At 46.9% G+C, this 15,999-nt stretch overlaps 1 protein-coding gene across 1 annotated transcript; it reads left to right on the top strand.

The window, feature by feature from the left end:
* Positions 1-302: 302 nt before the first annotated feature.
* Positions 303-15,556, top strand: LOC118406350 (deoxyribose-phosphate aldolase-like). The gene is made up of 8 exons (XM_035806312.1): positions 303-483; positions 10,781-10,878; positions 11,646-11,793; positions 12,405-12,500; positions 13,315-13,449; positions 13,795-13,923; positions 14,373-14,485; positions 15,035-15,556. The coding sequence occupies exons 1-8, from the start codon at positions 351-353 to the stop codon at positions 15,239-15,241; spliced, it is 1,059 nt and encodes a 352-aa protein (XP_035662205.1). The 5' UTR covers positions 303-350; the 3' UTR covers positions 15,242-15,556.
* The last annotated feature ends 443 nt before the right edge of the window (positions 15,557-15,999 follow it).

Below are 15,999 nucleotides of genomic sequence, written 5' to 3'. Positions count from 1 at the left end.
TAGGCATTATAAACGGAGATCAACAACAACAGCTATCTCACTGCGCAAACCCTATGTAATTTAGTGATTTGTCCCTTGAGGGACCCTAAGTGGAGGGTGCTAATAGAGTTTAGAGATACTCGAAGAGAAATTATATAGCTTAATTATCACTTCAGACTTATTCAGTCATTTCAACATTTATCGCAAAAAAACAACTATAACGTTATATCAATGTAGAAAATTGGCTTTTGGAGGGTATTGATGGGTCTACAATGGCAACGCTTACCAATCAAGGTATGCTCAATACTCCTTGAGTACCTTCGTGACGTCATGTAAGTTTTCCTTGTTGACAGGATTGAGGAAGAAGGTGCATGGTGGTAAGAAGAGATTTTGGTTCACGTAAAATTGGAGGAGCAAGTTTAGCACAAACAGGAGCTCCGTGCACGGATAAAAACCTGTCCTACTCTACAGTCATGGCCTGTAGGAATCCTGGAGTAGAGCTAGGTGAGGTTTTCACAATTTTAGTAGAGTTAGGGGATGTTTTTCGAAGCGGGAAAAGATTTTCAGCAAAAAATTATTATGCAGAAGGAAGTTGATGATCAGGAAAATTATGAAGAGGCATGAGGAAAACAAATTTGATTTTATAAATTGCATAATCAGCACACTGTTCTTGGGGAAGAACATAGTCAGAGATCATGAGAACTACATATTGAATTATATCTTAAGCAATTTTGGAGAGGCTGGCCATCACCATAAATCATATCAGAATTGGGGTCAATGACATGTAACGTTAAACTTGTTTAAGTTATTAACCATTACATATGATAGAATTTGGTATTCCAGCTCTGAAGAACAGGAAGTGTGTAAGCATGTTGTGCAGCCAAAAGTTTTTCTGTGCATCCACTAGATTTTTAGGTCATGAGTATGTGCACCACCAGTGCACCTATATTCCTGAAAATGAATCAGATTTTAGCCTGTTTTTCTAGAAATGTACAACCCACAATACTAGTAGTAATTAACAGTGGTGTTCCAGCACTGACCAAACTGATCATGCCAATGGGTCCGACCTATAGTTGTTAAAGTTTCATAAAGGCATTTGGTTTGTGAGCTGGCGGCTCGGGTTTGAATCCCGGGAGCCGGGACACTGTTTCTACTCGCCGCTTGCATTGTTTCTTATGCTGACCCTGTGAGTAAAAGTTAAAGATGTGCCACATAAGGATATCAAACTAAGAGATTCGAGGACAGATCGTAAAAAGAAAATGGGAAGTTGTGTAACAGTGGGGTTCAATCGCCACCAAACCGACCATGCCAAAAGGTGCATCCTTTTGGTGTAAACATTTGGTCTTAGTGGTAGGATTTGGGCATTTACCTATACGTCAAGGTGACGTATCTATGCTATGCACTCTCACCAATATAGCCAAGGACCAGGGTTCAGTGTACAGTTTGATGTGATCTTTATTACTACGACCGATGGTATACAGTTTAAGCAAGTGAACGGAGGTAATGATAAAGACTGGCTTAATACAAATAATGCAAGATAAGATACCTGGACAGATGCGGGTGGATGATATTAACTAACCGGTTACGTAACTACGGCGGCGGAAGATGCGGTTGACCTTGTCCCTGAGTCTGCTTCTAGTCTAACTAGCGCGTACCGCGTCTTATATTACATCAATTGGAGGCGGAGCTTACGCGAGCGCTGCGGGGCGTGGCCTAGTTGACGTCAGGGCGCGCCCATGATCACGTGCTCTCACCACGTGACCCCTGGGCCGCCCAACGTAATAACAGACTTGCTACACCATCCCCCCCGCAACGCTTAATGATGCTCCCGCATCATTTAACACATCTCAGTAAAATTGAACTAACTTTAAGTAATAAATTACGTAAGAATATCACAATGAATTTCGAATACCCGGAACCATACGCAAACCATAACTCACACCTTAGCATACATCAATATCGGCTCACTAAGTACAGATGAAGAGAGAAAAAAAAATATCGCATCGACTCAGATACGACTGGTCTTTCAATCTCATTAAGTACAAATCAAGTAAAAAAACAATTGTATCGACTTTGACACTTAGGTGAGAATCTCGTTGAATACAGCATCACATAAAATACATCATGGCACCATACGAATGAATTCGAAACAACATTACATATAGAAAGCAACAGAAGGCATGACAACAAAATCCAAAATATCGATACCAAACAAATACCAAACAATACCAAAACAATTTCCCAAACAATAAGGTCATCGAAGCATCAGAATAACGGAGCACCATAATACCAAAGTACTTTCCTGAACAGTAACATCATCAAAGTTCCGAACATTAGTAATCATATCATCAAAAGCATTTTGTACACACATCAACGTAGACAAGACTCTGTACCCGAGTAATACACACAGACAGGATAAATCATGTCGAACCCGGTCTAACCAGTTTGAGAGCGTTTTTGCTCGGGACCCACTGCACTTTGGCGGGTCCTTGGCCGCAGTGCCAGACGAGGAGGGGACTAGTGAGTGCCAACGCGTTCGGAAGGGAAAACGGGTCCCAACGGAGAAAAGAACGAGGCGGTCCCACTACCTTAATCCCTAACAATGTGCCCTGCTAATGATTACGACAACTGTCTTCGTGGAATCTCTTTTTTAGGAGACCACTTAATGACGCAAGGAAGGCTGAAATTTGCCCGGGTTTACACAATCAGTAGCCGAAACCGAGGAGGAGGAAAAAGCTTGCCAAACCGTAGGTACCTAAGTACGGAAGCCCGATCGGAAGTGGTTGTAGGAAGGACACCCCGCTACGGTCATGTCGCTACGGAACCAATCATTAGGGGAATTAACCATGCCCGTCTATGTGTGAGCGAGTCACGACAAGGAGACAGGGGACGAAGTAGGCAGAGGGTCAAATTCCGTTCCTTTGGGGGACATAGAACCTAGGGGGGGGGGGGTGCCCAAACCACGAGAGAACACGAGGGACTTCAGACGGATGAAGAATTTTCCACTCCTAATTTGACATGAATTTCTTAGAAAGGTTTCGGTGGGCTGGTGAAGGCCCGGACTACAGCTGTCATGAAATGGGCCACCGGATTCCATCTATTTGGCGAGAGGTCGTAAGTTGAGGGTTCCAAGGGACGGGCAGGGGGACCTTCACTGAACTGTTCCCCCCCGGGACACGACCTATCCAAAGGTTGGCACTGTGTAGTCAGCCCCACGTCTAAACTATTAGTGACCTGGCATACATTGGGGTGGACATGATTTGTATCACTGTTGCTGTCACTGGAGGTATAAGCGTCCGGGAAGCATATAAAATTGTTCATGTCTCGCGGTTGTCTACGACGACGCCGGTTGGTACGTTGCGGTAACGGCGACGGAAGGACAGGTGATGATGTTGTCGCTGTCGTGTCGGTCGGAGCAGGTGTCGGAGTAGGTGTTGCAGCAGGTGTCGGGGTTGGAACAGGTGTCGGATCTGGAGCCGGTGTCGGATCTGGAACAGGTGTCAGGGCTGGTGCCGGTGTCGTATGTGGAACAGGTGTCTGGGCTGGTGCCGGTGTCGGATCTGGAACAGGTGTCTGGGGACGTGATGGGTCGGGGCCAGGTGACTGGATGGGTGCCGTCTGTGCTGTGTCAGGTGGCCGGTTGTGTGTAGGGGATGACGGCGCTGAGGGTCGACGCTGCGCCACAGGTGCTCGGAGCCGCTTGGGTTCGGTGTCAGATAAGGACGGATCTGAAACATAAGAGGGAGGGGACCCCGCGGAGCTATGTCCTTGGGGGGTTACAGGGTCCTCGCTCGGGGCGTCATCGTCTGACTCTTCGTCATCGCCGTCAGTGGGTGAGGTTTCCGAGATTGGTGGCCTAGGGGGAGAAGTCACGTGGTTAGCTTTACGACGCCTGCGCGTCGGACGGCGACCCTCTTGCCTGGGGTCATAGTCAGGATCAAACATCTGTGGAGTAAGGGCCTTGAGATGCTCGAAATTTACCACATCAATTTGCCGTCGGCCACGGGTGTTTTTCACCCGGTAGGCATTGTCCCCTACCCTACTCAATACTTCGTACGGGCCATGGAACTTGTTGGCCAGCTTCCGGGAGAGGCCAGGTTTCCCGGCGTTATTCCGTACTAGCACCAGGTCGCCCACAGCATGTGGCTGTCCATAGACCTTAGAATCGAATAGTTCTTTCTGTCGAGCTTGTTTCTGGGCCGTGTGTTGCTGCACCAATTTGAAAATAGACGGCATTCTGTCGTTGAGTGCTGCAACGAACTCCGAAGTGGAGGTAGAGTCACAACGTACACCCGTCAGGAGGTGCACAGGAAGGCGGGCTTCACGCCCGTGCATTAGAAAGTAAGGTGAAAAACCTGTTGTGGCCTGACAGCTAGTGTTATATGCAAACTGTACCGCGGGGAGGTGGAAGTCCCAATCTCGCTGGTCAGATTGACGGACATAAGCTCTGAGCATAGCGCCCATTGTCCGGTTGAAACGTTCGACTAACCCATCAGATTGGGGGTGGTACGACGTGGTCCGCGTTTTATGGGTTTTCAGGTACTTACAAAGCTCCGTGACCAGTATTGATTGAAAGTTGGATCCTCTGTCGGTGTGTAGGGATGCAGGGACCCCGTGCCTACAGACCCAACCCTGGTAAAAGCTTTTTGCAACTGAAGGGGCGGTGTCATCGACAAGGGGGAAGATCTCGACAAATTTTGTGAAATAGTCGATCGCAACGAGGATGTATTTGGAACCCTGTTGGGACTTTGGGAGTGGACCGACTATATCCATGGCAACTCTCTCATTAGGGTAGCCTACCACGCTAGGGCATAAGGGGGCCCGGGGCTGCCGTTGCCCTCCCTTAGTTTTCTGACATACCAAGCACCCCCCTACAAAAGCGATGACATCAGATGACAGACCCGGCCAATGAAAAGAGTTTTTGAGTCTTTCAACTGTCTTGTCGATCCCCAGGTGCCCACACAACGGATCCGAGTGCACCATACGCAGTACAGTGGGAATTAATGTACGTGGGACCAAGAGTTGCATGGCAGGTTCGGGGGTATCAGATTTAATGTATTGGCGATAAAGGACCCCGTCCCGTAATACCAGATTGTCCCAATCACCATACAAGAGTTTTTGATCACGCGTCAAGGCCTGCCAGCAGCCGGTGGCCACTGGTCTCACGCCCTGGGCCTTGTCTGTGACAAGTTGGCCAAGGATGGGGTCTTCGCGCTGTTTGGCTGCCAAATCGATCGTAGAAAACAGGGGATCAGTCTGAGTGGCCATACCGGCTTGAACAGTGTTAACCTGGGGGACAGTATCGCATTGGGGGGAGGGGGGAACGTCTACGTCTAAGTCTTCAGCGACCGTACCACATTGCGCGCAGGGGATGCGACTGACACCGTCTGCGTTACCATGGCGCGTACCGGCCCTATGTTCAATATTGAAGTAGTAAGGACTTAGCCGCAGTATCCACCTAGCTGACTGGCCGGTCGGATTGTTGTTGCGAATTTGGTACTTGACCGCGCTGTTGTCCGTGCGGAGGAGGAAGGGCTCTTCGCCTTGCAGATAGCAGTCGTGTTTTGTTATGAACTCAACTGCGGCCAACATCTCTCTCCGATGGGTACAGTAACGTTGCTCCGCAGGCGAGAGTGCTCGGCTATAATACAGGATCACGCGCTCATGCCCATGCTGCTCTTGACTTAGCACGCCCCCTATCCCTTTGTCGGACGCGTCCGTGTCAACGATAAAGGGCAGGTCAAAGTTTGGATAGGCAAGTATAGGGGCAGAGACAAGAGCAGCTTTCAGTTGGTCGAAGGCGGACTGACAGTCCGCAGACCAGCTGAACCTGGTGCCTTTCCTCGTAAGGACCGTTAAGGGCCGCGCGATCTGGGCGAATCCGTGAACAAAGCGTCGGTAGTAGTTCGCCAAACCTAAAAAACGTTGCACATCGCGGACCGAGCGCGGGGTGGGCCAGTTATCTACCGCTGACGTTTTAGAGGGGTCGGTACTGACACCGTCACCTGAGATAATGTGCCCTAAGAACTCTACCTGTCTTTGTAGGAAACGACACTTCTCCGGATTGAGGTTGAGTCGGGCTTCTCGATAACGTTGGAAGACTGCCCGGAGATAGTTGAGATGAATAGTGACGTCATCGTCAGAGTGTACGATATTGTCGTCAAGATACGCCAAACAGCACTGTGGTTGTAGACCCCTTAAGACCGACTCCATGAGACGCGCAAAGGATGATGGAGCATTGCATAATCCAAACGGGAGAACTGTGTATTGGTACGTCCCAAATGGAGTCGAAAACGCAGTCTTCTCCACTGACGAGGGGTCAACTGGAATCTGGTGGTACCCAGCCCGCATATCCAATGTGGAAAACAATTTCGAGCCGGACAGGGCATCGAGGGTGTCATCAATTCGGGGGAGCGGCCACGAGCATTTCTTTGTTACGGAATTTAATGAGCGATAATCGACACACATTCTCGTGCCGCCATTCTTCTTCTTAACTAGAACAACAGGGGCCCCCCACGGGGAGTTGGATGGTTCGATGAACCCTAGTGAAGCCAGTTTATCGAGTTCCTGGCGAATTTGCTCTTTAGCCTGGGGGGAGGTACGCCGCGGGGGAAGGCGAATGGGAGCGGCATCGCCAGTGTCAATGGAGTGTGTAAGAACAGGTGTGGTGGACATGTCGTACGGGGAGCGGGAGACTGTCTTCATATTCTACTAAAAGGTCCAAGAGTTGACTCCTGTGTGATGGGTTTTGGATGTACGACAGGTCAAACAATGTCTCCAGCTCCGCACGGACGTCGGGGGTCGGGGTGGGGTTAGTGGCGCGTGTGGGGCCGGGGCCGGCTGCCGGAGGCACGCCAGCGGACGACGATTGGTTGGAAGGGGGCGCGAGCGGAACCGGTGTGTATGGACAGACTGAAACGCCGCGGGAGGTGGGGCTGTCAAACGGGTGATACAAGCCAATTACCGCGCCGGGACGGATTAGGACAGGTTCAATATTCTCATTAACGACAAAAACTCTGGTGGTATTTTTGGCGGGAGTGTGTGATATCAACTCCCCTGTTAAGCCAAAACGACCTAATGAAGCAAGAGCCGGGTTAACGTATCCGGGACCAAGGGAGTTATCTGCGCGCTTTCCTACCACTTTGCCTGGGACAAGGTGAACCGAACGCCCTGGTACTAAGTAGGAGTGTCGGGTCACGACACGACGAACGGCCCCAGCTGCCTTGCGCGAGACCGGAATGGATGCCACGCCCGTCGGCCCACAGAGCGTCATTGTGCGCTTGCGCATTGACACTTCAGCATCGAAAGCCAGTAGAAAGTCAGTGCCGACCAAAATGGGCGTGGTCGTGTTACGACAGACCAAGAATTTCGCGGGAAACTGGTGTTGTTGCCACGTGAGAGGGAGGGTGACGTTACCAACTATGTCCAAGGCGCCCCCAGCCACAGTCGATAGGGCAGGTCCATCATAAGGAACAAGTTCTGGTGGAGTCACGTGGTTACCAAGTTTGTTTAGCACGTCAACAGAAATAAGCGAAACATCTGCTCCCGAGTCAATTAATACGTCAGCGGAATGGCCATATATCTGGGGTGTAAAGTGAAAACTTCCGACGGAAGGGTGGGTGGAAGGTATGAGTTTAGCAGGAGAGGGGTCGGGAGGGGTCGAGGGGGGTGGGGAGCTAGTGGCTGGCTGACCCCCAGTTAAGCCAGCCCGAAATCGTTTCCCGACCGGCGGCCAGCGTTGGAGCGCTGCAGCTGAGGGCACTCCCTCTTCCAGTGCCCAAGTTCGTGGCAGTAGTTGCACCCAGAGTTTTGCGGGGTGCGTCGCGGAGTTGGGTTCTGGGGGGTGGGGGGTGGTGGGCGATTTGAGGGTGGTGGGTGGTAGGGAGCGGGTTGGTGCTGGGAACCGAGGAGCGTCTCGAAGCGGCTTTGGAGAGACGCTACTTGACGCTCGTGGGAGCGCTGCATCTCTCGCATTTCCTGGCGGTGGGAGGCCAGGATGGCCTGCATGTCTGTCTCCGCTGGGACGGGAGAGGGATCGCTGACCTGGCGGACATTAGGAGGAGGAGGTGGGGAGGGGTGCTGTGACGGTGTGTGTGATTTAGCAAGGTCCTCGAAAAACTGAAGGGTCATGCTGGCTTCGTGCAGGGTTTGGGGTTTAGAGCGTTTTACCTCCCATGCCATTTGCTTGTCTTGAATTTTGCCTACGAACTCCCGCATTCCCAAAAGATCCCTAGTGTGCTGGTCGGCCTGGGGGTGAACTTTGGCGATTAGCCGGCGGATTCGTACCTCTAGAGACTGTGGCGTTTCACCCGGGTTGCGGGACAACGTGAAAAGTTCCGACTCAAAATGGGTCGGGTCATTAGGCCGACTGTACATCTCCCGCATGAAGTCAAGCGCCACGTCACAGGGTCCGTTTTTGACGGACGCTGCAGCCGTGTTATAGGTTTGAAGGGCCCCACCCGAAAGATGCCTGATTAGTACTGTCTTGCTGAGGGGGTCGTCCCACTCGCCATAGGACCTGTCTGCGGTAAATTGTATTTTAAACTCCTCCCAAGTTATGTCGGAGACACCGTTAAAACTGCACATTAATTTAGGGATGATCCTAGGGCGAGTGGTACGGGGGACAGCATCGTCGAATTGCCCTGAGATTGGTGAAGGGGGGAAGAGGTTACGGTGGCGGGCCAGGGTCGATGTTAGTGAGGGCCCATCGTGTGAAACCGGTGTGAGCTGGGGAGCGGGCCGGGGGGTCGCGGCTGCTCCGGTAGCGCGCGGGGTCCCCCGAGCACGGCCGCGGCCCCTGCCTCTACCGCGTCCGTTGCCATGGAGACCAAAGTTGAGTTGGACCACTTGGTCATCTGGTATCGTGTTGTCGTGTGCGGAAGCAGTGGACATGGTTTATACTCGGTGTGGTGTAACAACAGTAGGCGCTTCGTCAGATGGTTGCTTGGGAACCAAAACACGGGGCGGCAGGCCACACAGGGTGCCAAGGGGAAATCTACAAGAGCAAAACCAAAGACGACACGAAAAATTTGCAATATAAAAGATTTGTCAGCAGTAGCGAAATTTAGAAGACTGAAGTCAGCCAAACAAGAAACAGAGACGACACTAAAAATTTGCAATAAAAAGGATTTGTCGGCAGTAGCGAAATTTAGAAGACACAGGCGTCGGCCAAACAAGAAACAGAGACGACACTAAAAATTTGCAATAAAAAGGATTTGTCGGCAGTAGCGAAATTTAGAAGACACAGGCGTCGGCCAAACAAGAAACAGAGACGACACTAAAAATTTGCAATAAAAAGGATTTGTCGGCAGAGGGTGTTAAATTAGACCCTGGTCGGGACAATAGGTGCGTTGACTAGAGACAAGGTGTCAAAACGATGACAAAGCGGCCCGGCGCCAGGCAAAACTTGCGAACCGCTGAAATAATTTACGCAAAACTGCTAAGTTGGAATATGAAAAGCTAAGTTCAGACTTGTTAAACTGATAGGCGCCAGCGGGGAGACGGCAGCCCAGATCAAAAGAAAACTCGGTTGAGGCGCGAAATGGCAAAATGACAACGAACAAAAAGTCAAGTTTCCTTTGGGAGATATTTGGAAGCAAACGCAGCGAAAGTGACTTTATACCGAAGGAATTTTAGAACGAATGGCTAGATTTAACGTTGGGAAACAAATGGACACTTTACCGAATGGAATAGAAACTTTTGGGTCAATTGGGGCTGGGAATTTGAAATCAGGTAATGCGATAGGCCACCACGTGGAGGATCGGAAGTTTTAGATGCAAGAGCCAAATATTTTGAAGGAAATTGTATCAGATATCGGCGTTTTACGATGCACTTGGACTTTGGAGTTAGAACGTGAATTTGACGGATAAAATTCGCACCAGGACGTCAGGGAGCTTTGCAAAACGTGGCCAAGACGATTAGACAATTTTCGTACTCTTCATTCTAACTTATTGCGTTGCAAAAAGTACCGAAGTATCAACGTGAACTTTAACAGAGCGGTAGAATGGATTTCAACACTTTGGCGGAGAAACGTATCGATTGTACAATGGAAGTTTGGTGCAACAACACACGTGTTTTGGGGGGATGTGACACACAAGAACAAAGGAAAGTTTTACTATGCGTCACCCTAGCGCAAAACGGAAACGAAAACCGAGTCGTAGTATTTTGATCACAGAGCAAAACTGTATCCACTAGTGGGAATCATGTAAACATTTGGTCTTAGTGGTAGGATTTGGGCATTTACCTATACGTCAAGGTGACGTATCTATGCTATGCACTCTCACCAATATAGCCAAGGACCAGGGTTCAGTGTACAGTTTGATGTGATCTTTATTACTACGACCGATGGTATACAGTTTAAGCAAGTGAACGGAGGTAATGATAAAGACTGGCTTAATACAAATAATGCAAGATAAGATACCTGGACAGATGCGGGTGGATGATATTAACTAACCGGTTACGTAACTACGGCGGCGGAAGATGCGGTTGACCTTGTCCCTGAGTCTGCTTCTAGTCTAACTAGCGCGTACCGCGTCTTATATTACATCAATTGGAGGCGGAGCTTACGCGAGCGCTGCGGGGCGTGGCCTAGTTGACGTCAGGGCGCGCCCATGATCACGTGCTCTCACCACGTGACCCCTGGGCCGCCCAACGTAATAACAGACTTGCTACATTGGCATAGTGGCTAGCGCCGTTGGGTTTGTGAGCTGGCGACCCAGATTCAGTGTGGATTTGAATCCCAGGAGCAAGGATATTGTTTCTACTTGCTTGCCTCTTACCCATTTATCACTTTATTCCACAGACTTAGGCTGGGTCCAGTCCACCAGAGTCAACCAGCCGGCAACCATACGCAGGGCACAGTACCTGTCTACCACCAGGACTGTCAAGAAAAAATGGCAGGTCAGTAAAGATGTTGTATTTTCCTAGCAGAGGTTGGGTCACAGAGCTTGGTAGTGGCTGGTAAAAATCCCTGCCATACTCCCCGTGACCCAACCTCTGCTTAGAGAATTATGTTTTGAACTGTCTTTAGGACTTTGTAAGAAAACTTCTTTGTTTTTGTTCTAGCTGACAGGCCTCTGTACTTCTGAATGTTTGCATTGTGGTTGAAGTATTTATATAAGGTAAAAAGTTGTGTCCCAAGAATAATCAGTTACCTATTTTTATGAGCAGAAGAAGTAGGAGATTACTTGTTTGTTGAAAGTTCAAATTGGCCTGCAGGTCGCTTTTCATTGAGGTCATGAGGGAAGAGGTAAGGGTCAGACAAAGTTTATAACAGAGGTAAAGCTTACATCATTTAAAATCCTAATAGACTTGTCTATACACATATTTTACACATATATGGTACAAAAGTCATTATCAATAGTGAGTGCCGCTGCATGATTTGGGTCTGTTAGTTTTGGTTGTTTAACTTCTGTTACTTCTATTAAGTTTCTAAACAAGAAAAGATTTTCATTCAAATTGAGCCGACCGATGATGATGACACTTAAACTTATGAATGATAATGATACTAACTCTGTTAATTCAAATCTTTAATAAAAAATGCTAAAAAAAAGTAAAGAAGATTCAATTAAAAAATGCTACTTTGGAGGATTTTAATCTTGAAACAGATGGTACTCCACATTGCTGAATATCTTTATCATGTTTTTATCCTATCCTTGTCTCTCCAGGCTTCGTGGCTGCTGCGTGCGGTAACCTGTATTGACCTGACGACCCTGTCCGGTGACGACACCCCGGCTAACGTACAGAGGCTGTGTTATAAGGCATATCATCCTGTCAGGGACGACTTACTCAAGGCTGTTAACATGCAGGACAAAGGTAGCCTGGGTACCGTTAGGATAGTAGTTTTGGTCCAATGTTTATCAGACACTAGATACAGTCACTTCTCTACCACTATAAATGTTTGCAGTGGTTTTATGTTTGCGGTTTCCATGGTGATCACTTTACCACAAACTTAAAACTACCGCAAATATTTTTCCATTATATTATGAGACTGCAGTCTATGGCACTACCGCAAACTTATAACCACCGCAAACAGTCCATTTTCCAGCTACCGCAAAAGTAAATCCTTGCGAACTTAATGCATTTACAGTATTCACAGAGAACCTTGACATCAATACTTCTGGAATCGTCCAAGTTTTGGAAGGGGGCGCTGATTGGCCCCTACACATGAGCAAACTAGGGAATTGGATCAAGCCCTTGTTAAAACAGGCATTCCAACACCAGATGTGCCCTCTGTCCGCTTGTGGGACAGCCTGTTGTCATCGAAATTGGTGGAAATGACTATAAATCTACTCTTCTTTGCTCTTGTCTTTGTCTTTGACTGGTAAGCCAAAATGTATGAATGGGTGCTCTTATAATCTGTTCATTTTCTAATATGTTACACCTCTGAGATATGTTGTAACTTTTAAACATGTACTTGTATCCAGGTATTACTACAGGAGCTGTGTGTGTGTACCCTGCCAGAGTGAAGGAGGCAGTCAAGTACCTGAAACAGGCTGGGGCAAACATACCTGTGGCCTCAGGTACTGTCTGTTTTGAAACATTCACTCACTCACTCACTCACTATCCATGGTTTGATTATACTGCTGCTGTATTTTTATATTTGCCCTTTTCCATCTTTCTTAGCTTGAATTATTGTTTCAAAATTGAACTCAAGATACAAAATGTGTCATGAAAATCTAAAGGCTGCAAGATTAAAGGCTGAGGATATATTGTACATTTAGCAATGAATACTATTCAGAGACACCATACACAAAGGTACATGTAGCTCTGTTGCAATCCTTTAACATTGTTTCAAGTAAAGGAAGAGCCAGCAAAGAGCCTTGGGTGTTTGTAGCTGAATGCTTTAATGTCTTTCCTGGCAATAAGGCAGAAAGAATACCCACATGATGGGTAGGGTGGGTAAAGTTTGTTTATTTTTTATTTATCCAGGTAAAGATGATACAAGTTGGTAGAAGTTGTCTGAATTTTGCCTATTGAACAGGATGGTCTCATATTTATAATGGACAAAACCATTCAGAGTATGGGGTATACGAGCGATCGCGATGATGCCACGGTGATGCAGTGGTAGGCAAAAAGCAGGTGTTTGGCAAACAATTGATTTACATATTAACCAGTAATTTGAGCCGCTAATTTGAACATCAATTTTTCATCTAATCTACTGACGTCCTGGTAGGCAACAACCGTCCAATACCCTGGATATAAACAACAACAGCGATCGCTCGTATGGGAGTGCTTCACATACAATTACACAGGATATTTGTCCATCCTATTACAATTCAATACCTTTTCCTATCACTGATCTGAAGCCTGCCATTTTCTCCCGTGCCTGTACAGTTGCGACAGGCTTCCCCAGTGGTCAGTACCCCCTGTCCACCCGACTACAGGAGGTGAGGGACGCAGTGCTACAGGGGGCTTCTGAGATCGACATTGTCATCAGCAGAACTCAGGCTCTCAGTGGGGACTGGCAAGGTCTGGATATGGGTTTCTGTATATTATAAAAATGTGTGCCTTGTTGTAGATTGATACATGTACCCATCAAGATGATAAGAGCCTTCTAAGCCTTCTATTTTGTACATGTTTCTGTCTGAACTGTAGGTGTGTATAATTAGGTGGAGGCCTTCAGAGAAACCTGCAGATAGGCTAGCATGTACATGTTTCCATCTGTACTGTTGAGGTAAAGGCCTTTAGGGAAGCCTATGGAGAGACTAACATGTACGTGTTTCCATCTGTACTGTAGATGTGTATGATGAAGTGAAGACCTTTAGGAAAGCCTGTGGAGGGACTAACATGTACATTTTTCCATCTGTCCTGTAGGTGTGTACGATGAAGTAAAGGCCTTCAGAGAAGCCTGCGGAGAGGCTCACCTCAAGACTATCCTGGCTACAGGAGAACTGGGGTCTCTCACCAACGTTTACAAGGCCTCACTGGTGGCCATGATGGCTGGTAAGTTATGATACCTTCAATGTTATTTCACACAAATGACACTGGTACTGTTCATCACAAAATCTTACCAGTAGGAAGAATTCTGATCTTCTAGATATTTCTTTAAAATGTGTATGAAGGTTGTGTGTATTGTAGGGTATTTATTCTATATATTAAGCTAAAGATTGGAATTTGGTAGAATCAATGATTCTACTGGTACATATTTTGATCAGGGCCCCCCTTGACAGATGTTTCAATCAGAGTGTTTGTCAGACTATCAACAATTATACATGTAGTAGACTACAGTTGTTAACTCCACAGTAGAGATTCCAATTAGAGTCTCTGTCGACAGAGTCTCTTCCAGTAAAATTTACAACAATGCCAGGCTGCTATATCTACGCTGACAAAACCCCTCAAATTTTGGGATTAAGTAGTTTGATTTTGGGTAAAATTTTGTGTGTTTTGTGCAGGTTCCGATTTCATCAAGACCTCCACTGGGAAGGAAGGAGTGAATGCCATCCTGCCTGTAGGTGTGGTGATGTGCAGGGCCATCAGGGATTACTATCAGAGAACTGGATACAAGGTAACTAACACACAGAACTTTACATGCTGCTCTATATGAATGAAAGATGTTTATTGTACATCTATGCTCAAACAAGCTAAGTACAGGTTGTAGCGATAAGGCACAATTTGACAATAAGGCACAATAAGGAAAGTGGTATCTTTCTACATCTACAGAGTCTACTATATGCCAGCATGTACAGGTTCAACTTCTTCTCAGTTCTTAAGACAGTTGTAAATATAAGGGCAAATATAATGAATGATTATATCTATCTAGCATAAGGAATATGTATTTTTCCTTACTGTTTATATAACAGAAATTAGGGAGCATATCTTGCATGCAATCGAAGAGGACATATATATGTAACAGATACCATGAGGGTTGTAGGTTTAGGCTCAAAATGTTTATTCTGGATTATACAATCGTATTTGAGTTCAACAACCTTTTCAAAGGAGGCACAGTATACATCAGGTAATGATAGGAAGCAAAAAAACTTTTTGCATTAGCTACAATTTGGTTTGTACATAGATATAGGTATGGTATCTTAACAGTTTTTGTTTTTTCCTGCAGGTCGGTTTTAAACCAGCAGGGGGCATCCGCAGTGCGAAGGACGCCTGCACCTGGTTGGCCCTGATGAAGGAGGAGCTGGGAGACGAGTGGACGCACCCCTCCATGTTCCGCATCGGCGCCAGCGGACTTCTGACCGACATCGAGCGACAGCTGTACCACCATGTCTACGGTCGTTATGCTGCGGCCCACCAGTTACCTATGTCGTAATGGACACAACAAGCCAAACAAGACAAACTATGAAACAGATGTACTAGTTATTTCGTGTTGAGACAAATATGCAGATTTCTTGTGTCATGATTTCTTGGTGGAATGGTCACTATGAAAATAAAACAACCTTGAACATTCAAAGATTTATAATTAAAGTAGACTCTCAGACAATTTGAGATGAATTTAACGGTGCACACACCAGTTCTTCCGCGACAGGGGTCCGAGCTAGTGCGCGAGAAAAAAGTGATGAAAGGCTTCCGAGGGTCCATGTTTGAGTTGACATTTCTCATTATTTCCTGCGAAATGACATTAAACGGTTACATGGCTGAAAAGCGTAGGAAATGGTGTGTTTTCGGTGCAAATTGTGTTTTGGTCCGCGGCTTACTTCCGGGATATTCCTACGCCTGAATGTGATTCGGCTCGTGACCTAGATTAACCTCTGAAGCGCTGTGTTAAGCCTAGTTGTAATGCCGCGCGCCGTGGATGATTAAAAAAACTGTAGTACTAGAATTTTCTTTATAATTAGCTGGATTACTCGTTAGGTTTTCCTCTTTCTGACAGTATCAGTCGTGTTTGCCGGAAAAATCACCTTCATGTTTTTCTTTCAACGCCAAAATGCCCGATTTTTTGCATTATTTTTTACATGAAAATAATGTTTTTTCCCTCTAATTTTTTAAAATCAGAGAAGTTGAAGGATCGAAACTTAGTTTGTCTTGTAGCTAAAGGAATATGCTTTCACCAGATATACAGTTATTTTG

This window comes from Branchiostoma floridae, chromosome 19 (genome assembly GCF_000003815.2).
Source record: "Branchiostoma floridae strain S238N-H82 chromosome 19, Bfl_VNyyK, whole genome shotgun sequence".
Taxonomy (NCBI): Eukaryota; Metazoa; Chordata; class Leptocardii; order Amphioxiformes; family Branchiostomatidae; genus Branchiostoma; species Branchiostoma floridae.
The sequence above is the reverse complement of the archived record's forward strand: the minus strand, read 5'-3'. Positions and strand labels throughout refer to the sequence as shown.